General features: G+C 35.1%; 1 protein-coding gene across 2 annotated transcripts; it reads left to right on the plus strand.

The window, feature by feature from the left end:
• Nucleotides 1–229: 229 nt before the first annotated feature.
• Nucleotides 230–6,538, plus strand: LOC108205734 (uncharacterized). Of its 2 annotated transcripts, none has more exons than XM_017375774.2 (10): nucleotides 230–518; nucleotides 762–837; nucleotides 950–1,047; nucleotides 1,732–1,833; nucleotides 1,992–2,078; nucleotides 2,454–2,570; nucleotides 4,463–4,566; nucleotides 5,503–5,642; nucleotides 5,739–5,875; nucleotides 6,178–6,538. In XM_017375774.2, the coding sequence occupies exons 1-10, from the start codon at nucleotides 339–341 to the stop codon at nucleotides 6,349–6,351; spliced, it is 1,215 nt and encodes a 404-aa protein (XP_017231263.1). In that variant the 5' UTR covers nucleotides 230–338; the 3' UTR covers nucleotides 6,352–6,538. The 2 variants fall into 2 exon arrangements, with proteins under 2 accessions (XP_017231263.1, XP_017231264.1); XM_017375775.2 differs by having other exon boundaries at nucleotides 243–518; nucleotides 5,739–5,843; nucleotides 6,178–6,432.
• Nucleotides 6,539–7,649: the final 1,111 nt, after the last annotated feature.

Consider the following 7,649-nt stretch of genomic DNA (forward strand, 5'->3'; position numbering starts at 1 on the left):
AGTTGAGTGGTTAATTTCTAAAGAAGCAATAAGTTTAGTGACAAATAAAATTATCATAATGCTAGTAATCAAATCCGAACCTAAGTTGGTGGCTAAAAAAGATCCAAACCTAACTTTAGTGAGTAAAAGAAAACAAAATATAATTGGGTGGCAAGTTTCTAAAAACACTATAAATTGAGTGACAAAAAAATGTATTTTCCCTTTTCTAAAACAAATGCACATATAAAATTGAATTTTTTGAAAATTGGGTAATGTATGCAGTCGCCACTGGCGCCGAAAGGATAAATCGGAATCGAGAAAGGGGAGGAAGGTGAGAAAGGCTAAAAGGATAAAGAAAAATGGCGTTGGTGATACACTACTTGTGCTCCTCTTCAGTTCCCCTGGCACGTGCGGTCAGGTCACGTGCCTTGACCATGAACTCTTCTTCCTCACTCCCCATGGTCAAGACCGCTGATTCTCATGTTCTGCTAGGCATGTCCGAACTCGACCTTCAACAACTCGCCCTCAACTTCGGCCAGGTATTCATGTTTTTTTTGACAACGCAGGCTTATACGCCTTACAAATTAGTATCTATTCTAATAAATCTCGGGGTGAGCCAGAGTCGAACCCGGGTGTCCCGGGACAACGGAGGATATCTCTGTACCTCTTTGATTGTTATTTTTATCCCTTTTTTTTTTTTTTTTTTTCAATTTAGGGATTCCACAACTTCTACTCTGCTAGTGTAATAAATGTGTGCAATTTTATATTTTGTTTGTAATCAGCAAAGTTATAGAGGCAAACAGCTCCACCAGCTATTATACAAGAGGAAGGTTAAACAAATCCAAGATTTTACTCACTGTCAGTACTTTTTATCCTCTTTTTCGATGTTTTGATTTTTTTTGTGTTTTTTTTTTTTTTACATTTTATAAGATTAGTTTTGATTTTTTTTTAAATTTGGGGAGGAAATCAGTGCCTGTGCCATTTAGAAATGATCTCGAAGAAGCTGGTTGGACAGTTGGGAGGTCGCCTATTCATAAATCGGTCACTGCAGCTGATGGCACTATCAAAGTACTTATTCCTCACTTCTATTCTTTACCCCCCTCAGGATTAAAAATTGCTACATATTTTCTGTGTTGGTTAGTCATACTACCATATTTCAAATATGGGTCCTGTTCCTTGACAACCGCGTGTTAAATAAGGGTTATCTAACACACTGTACGGGGGCCGTTAGATCTATATTTCAAAGGCTCAGATTCAATCTGAGATTTTAATGTATCCGCTATAAAAAACCGCGGATAGGGAAAACTCCCTTCCGCGGTAAATAACCGCGGATAGGGAGTTTTCCCTTCCGCGGAAAATAACCGCGGATACATTAAAAACCCAAAATTGGATCCGAGCCCTTGAAATATAAATCCAATGGCCCCCGTACAGTGTGTTAGATAACCCTTATCTAACACGTGGTTGCTGTAGAACAGGACCCTTCAAATATAATTGCCACAGCAAGATGCATTAAGTAATGAGAAAATGGTAAATTCCATGTTATAGGTTACAACATTCTTAAAAAGTTTCTTTGCAACTGCCATTGTTCTCAGGTTATTACCCTTGATTAGAATCATATCAAAAAAAAAGAAGAAAGAAGGCCGATAGCAACTATTATATTGAATACAAGAAAGACTTTCGATCAACCCAAGTACTTGAAGCATCTTCGTGATGTTCTTTTTCATTTTCATCTTAATTTTATGTTCTTTTTAGTTGCTGATTAAGCTGGAAGATGGCCGACTAGTTGAAACCGTGGGCATACCAGTTGAAGACAAGAAAGGGTCACTGCGCCTTACAGCATGTGTCTCCTCGCAGGTAATGTGAAGAAGACACAATAGTTACAAGATTGATATGTTCTTAATAAATTTAGGGATCTTAATATGTTTTTTGTTGCAACCTACCTTTTTGTTTATTGTTTGTCACTTTTATGATTTCTTCTATTAATATTCAACCCCCTTGGCTAATAATTGAAGGTAGGCTGCCCATTGCGTTGCTCATTTTGTGCTACAGGCAAGGGAGGTTTCTCGAGGAACCTTAAGAGGCATGAAATCGTTGAACAGGTTTATTATGCAATTTCAGTTCCTAGGTTTTTATTGTGGAGAAGTTTCGAATGCTTAAGTAGTTATGACACTATCTGGTATAGGGTAATATAAGCTTTCCATTAGTTTCCATTAGTGTAAGCAATAAACTCATTGATAATATTGATTACCCGCCTGAAATTTTGTACAATAAAAGAGTTAGAATAAGCGGGAGTAAAGCACTGTATCAGGCTGGCTTCACCTATGTGAGTGAAATCTGATTTATATTTCGTACGAGGAGATAATTTGTATCTTAATGCACCCTCGTACGTCATTCTATTTTATGATTTTTTTAATCCAATCCTCTATAACAGCTAAAATTTGTCTGATAAAAGGCTCTTTTTTCTTTATCTGTAGGTTTTGGCAATAGAAGAGCTCTTTAAACGCAGGGTGACGAATGTGGTATTTATGGGAATGGGGGAGCCGATGTTAAACTTGAAAGAAGTTCTCGGAGCTCACCAGTGCCTGAATAAGGTCCGTTGACACTTGACAACTTTGTTAACAAACATCAATCATTTACTCTTTATCTTTTGTGCTCAGTGCCATATTCATTTTAAACAAATATCAACCAAGTCGCTTCCATTATCAACCCTCCCATGCTTGCATGACCTTTCCATTTAAATTAAATCAAAGAAAACCAATCCTTTTAAAAGCTGTTCATCTTAATAGAATTTTTGTAGGTCCAAACTTTATTAATTTGGTTATATCAATTGTTCTCATATTATTATAATTTTTATTTAATTTCCATTAGAAAAAAATGTCAAGATTTGAGTTTTTCTCTCTATAATTTTGATAACCTGCGATTATCTTCAAATTTCCTTTTTTAAATCTAAGAGCCTGATTGGCTAAGCCTATAACTTATGACTTAACGTGGCTTAGCGGTTGTTTGACAAACTTTGCTTATTAAATTAAGGACTTATTTTTATTTTTAAAAAATGCATATTTGTATAATATTTATGGATATAAATGTTAAACAGGTGTTTCATATTTGTCATTTGACAAAAAAAAAATGAAGGCTTATTTCAAAAAAAAAAGAAAGTAGAATTTTATGTACTTTTCTCCAGAAATAAGCCCTCATTTCTGAAAAATAAGATTAGCCAAACGGCCCCTTAATGTGATAAGCTATGAGCTTAAAATGTCTGTTTGGGTATTTTTGACTTATTAATGACTTGTGAGTTATTAAAAATATAATGATAAAAATAAAAGTGATGTATGGGTAACTTATGTCTTAAGGGTGATTTTATCAAAAAAGAAGTTTAAAAAATTAATTCACTGACTTATTTCTAGAAAATAAGTCAACTTCTGGCTTATTACGCAAACATACATTTTTCAGTTTAAAATCGAAAATAATTTAAAGTCTAGGCATTAAGCCCATGCAAACAGGCTCTAAGTATGTTGTTCATATTTACAATTGGAATGTCATACGGGACTCCAGGACACTGATCTAAGTTTCAAACATGACATTTCTTAAAAATTTGTTATTTCTTGTTACATATTTTATATGATCACAAGTACTTTGCTTTGTTGTTATTTGTTAACTCTTTCCACTTTTCCATCATTCTCTTCAAGTGTTCGATATTTAATTCCTTAAATTCTGGAATATAAAATTGTTAAGGTGTTAACCTAAATTACAAGATGTATATATATTTTATATATTTAATATATAAAAATATACTATGTTTTTGCCGACTAGTCAGCGACTAGTCTACGACTAATCGGCTAGTCGTCTAGCCAGAGGTCCATCGAGTCGCTTCGACTTACGGACGTGACAACCATGATCTCAAATGTGGTCGTAAAGTTGCTCTAAGTTTCCAAATTTCCGTATAAGGAACTAATAAGGAACAACTGTCATGTCCAAAGTTTCCAAGGATTCAAGATCATTAGTTCACCCGAGATGTAAAGTCCGAGTAACATTGTCTTCAATTTTTAATTGGCTCATATTCTGAAACAAAATAAACAGTCAATTGATTTGAAACGAGGTTGGAGGTCAATACTTGATTTATAGCCAAAAAGTTATCCATCTGCTCTTGGTAATAGGGGGTAAGGGTTCAAATGGAGATTAGGCGTGTTTGATTGAAGTATCCTTATTTCTTGTAACTAATTTGACAGAAATAAATATAAAAATGAGCAGGGTGGGGATGACACAAGTACTGGAAAGTGGTAACTAATCTGTTTCTGAATTACTTGACATTGTTAAATGATTGAACATTTTGAAGATAAAATAACTGACTACTTCAAGCACATCATTTGTTGTTTTTAGCTGAATTAGTTCCTGTTGTGTAATAATAAAGAATATAAGTTAACACATGCCTCCTATATAGAATTTCCGCTATAGTACTTGTAAGTTGTGATCTTCCTGTTTGTAGGATGTACAAATAGGCCAAAGGATGATGACAATTTCTACGGTTGGGGTTCCAAACACTATAAAAAAGTTGGCTTCTCATAAGCTTCAGTCTACATTAGCTCTAAGGTAAATTGTTGTTATTGACGACTTGACATACTGTCCTTTTGTTATTGTTGACTATCATTCGCATGAAACATATGTCGACTTTAAAATTTTGATGAAATTGATGCTTCATTTCTTGTACTTAATTTAGTAGCACATGGACACGGCTGATATGCTGTTGTATATTTTACCTACGTAATAACAAATTAGGAGTGCAATATATGACAAAAGTTGGAATTGAACATGTATAGAAGTTGGGACTCTCTGAACACTATCAAATGTGATTGCAAGTAATTTGCTATCCTTGTTAGTTACATCTTCAAGTGCTTGTTATCGTGCATCCTGCTTCAACAGTCCTAAAAGCAAGTCCAATGTATAGCTATACTTGGTGTGGCACATAAAAAATAGAACGAATTTACAAAATGACCAATCCGATGCATATCTTTAATTAAATGCGTTTATATATAATCTTGCAGAGGTACAGTTGATTTATGGGTTCAGTTATAGCTATGCATTGGATTGATCATTTGTAAATTTAGATCTATATTTTGGCTATAGCACCAATTACAATTTATAGCTATAGTCGTCCTTGCCGCTAACTGTTATGGAAAAAGAATTAGTTCAATGAAAGCTGGTTTGTAATTTTATTTTATTGTATTTTTTTTGTCGGGGATAGTTTGTAATTTAGAATCAAGCATTGGAGTGAAAGTTTGAAAGTTTTATGTTAGCACCGACAGTCACTTTTGGTGCCAAAAATCAAAATATCACAATGGCTATAGCCATTTATGAAATAGCAATGGATTTTCTCTAAGAGCTTTTATTTTATCAGCAAATTATAAATGTGCTTATTATTATTAAATTATTCTCATATCCATAGTTTTAAATGTTTCAAGTATGTCATGAGTTTTCGATGTCTCCTGCTTTGACTTTTACTCACCTCTGCTTTCTTTTGGACATCAGCCTTCATGCTCCAAACCAGAAACTAAGAGAACAAATTGTGCCTAGTGCAAAGTCGTATCCTTTAAATGCAATTATGAAGGATTGCAGAGACTACTTTCTAGAAACAAGTAGAAGGGTTTCTTTTGAGTACACGCTTCTAGGTTTTGTACCCTTTTTATGCAAAAACTTACTACTATCTTTATTTCCTTAATATTTGGTCTCACCTTGTATTATAGCATTTAGTCATTTTTATACAGCCGGGGTTAACGATGCAGTGGAGCACGCGAAGGAATTAGCAGAACTACTCAATGAATGGGGTCGTGGTCATCACGTAAACTTAATTCCGTTCAATCCAGTAGAAGGTACTGAGTATCGACGCCCATACAGAAAAGCAGTAAGCTTCCCTAGTTTCTCCTTATATGCATACGCTATAATATAGAGGCATTTCCTTTGTCCTTTCATACCAATGTATACTTCACAAGTATAATTATATATTATATATATAAATCATTTAACCCCGCAATACTAGTTCAGGAATGCATAAGCAAATAGTGTAATTTGACCATGATTTATCAACAATTATTTCTGTTTTTGTTATAAATACCATGATATGATCGGTTTCACTTGTATTTGGTGTGTGTGTATTTTTATTCTTGTTCTGGATATAAATTATTAGTTTCTTATCTCTAATGGCAGGTGCTTGCATTCACAGCTATATTAGAATCCCGAAAAATAACTACTAGTGTACGTCAGACCCGGGGTCTAGATGCAAATGCAGCTTGCGGACAACTAAGAAATGAGTTTCAGAAGAGTCCACTGTTGCCTAGCTTAGATGACATGCAACCACAATTAAAAATTCCTGTTGCTTGATTCAAGAATGCTTGTTGCCCTTGGGCATGATTTTCCTAATAATTTTTTACCATTTATGCATGGAATTTTTAGTTGCTATTAGTTTATTTGTTGGGGAAAATATCAAAACCCCATTCATTTGTTTAACATGTTTCAAAATCGACATTAATTAGAAACTTCACTCAATTTTGATCCTTCACTTCTTAGATGTGACCACTTCGTCAAAGTCTTATACAAAATGCAGTCAACTTTAATACTTTCATCTATGTCAAAGTCTTATACAAAATGCAGTCAACTTTAATACTTTAATCGGTTCATTTCACGGGTCAATGATAAGATGTGATTGTGGATTGATTGCCAAAATGTACACACTTTGGTCTTGAAAAAGCTTGATAGGTTCGTTGCATGGAACTTGCAAAAGTAAATAAATCCAAATCAGGGTTTTCCTCTTCTGTAGCGGGAATGCCTTTTTATGTTTTAATGCAATATCGTTACATTAGTATATTTTGTATTGGACTATTAATGCCAAAACGGTGTAGTTTTATTAGCATCAATATGGGATCCTGAGCCCATATTCTGTTAGCAGTAAACCAATAGAAGAAGGACACGTGTCCAGGTGGTAGATATATAGAGTGCGCTGCAAATGAGAAGGGTGTGAAAGAAGTTATCTATTTTTTCTGCAATGAAAGTTTTCTCTCTTTTGCTTTGATTTCTTCTCCTGTAGTTCATAATCTTAGTAGCGTTATTTCGATAAATCTGTTGAGTGGGTTACAATTGGTATCAGAGCTCACGACCCTTGGCTTCCTTCCGTTCATGGCTGACGGCACTCGCTTGAGAGGACTGGATGAACGACTGGGGGTACAGGATGGCAAGGTTACTAGATTTATGGGTGAAATGACGAAAAATCGAGAGGAGATTAAGGGTAAGATGGAAGGGATGGAATCTCGAATTGGGGGTATGGATGCGTTATTAAAGGAAATTAAGCAGATGCTTCTGGGGTTACAGATCTCGCCTACCCAGGGAGCCAACAGTGAGCCACTCAAATCAGGGTTTGAGATGAAATTTGGGAGTACATTTGACACTGGAGGTGCTTTTCACCAGAGTTCACAGACACGAACACCTACTTCTCAGGGGCGGCCTAACAACACTGGTACTCTAGATTCTTCTCTCCCTTTCAATACTACTATTCCGCATATGCTACACACTATGCAACCCCCTTTCTCTGTTGCACACACAGGATCTAATTAGGCTCATATTCCTTTTGTTGCTCCCCACATTTTAGCACTAGCATTTGTACTCAACAGATGCTTACTGGTAAC

The sequence above is a fragment of the Daucus carota genome, chromosome 2, assembly GCF_001625215.2.
Source record: "Daucus carota subsp. sativus chromosome 2, DH1 v3.0, whole genome shotgun sequence".
In the NCBI taxonomy this organism is placed as follows: domain Eukaryota; kingdom Viridiplantae; phylum Streptophyta; class Magnoliopsida; order Apiales; family Apiaceae; genus Daucus; species Daucus carota.

What these genes read in the sequence shown, in the direction of transcription:
- LOC108205734 (XM_017375774.2), top strand. Translation starts at nt 339, where the DNA reads ATGGCGTTGGTGATACACTACTTGTGCTCCTCTTCAGTTCCCCTGGCA. An exon ending in TCGCCCTCAACTTCGGCCAG is followed by an intron (nt 519 to 761) that starts GTATTCATGTTT and finishes GTTTGTAATCAG; the next exon opens with CAAAGTTATAGAGGCAAACA. An exon ending in CAGTCTACATTAGCTCTAAG is followed by an intron (nt 4,567 to 5,502) that starts GTAAATTGTTGT and finishes TTTGGACATCAG; the next exon opens with CCTTCATGCTCCAAACCAGA.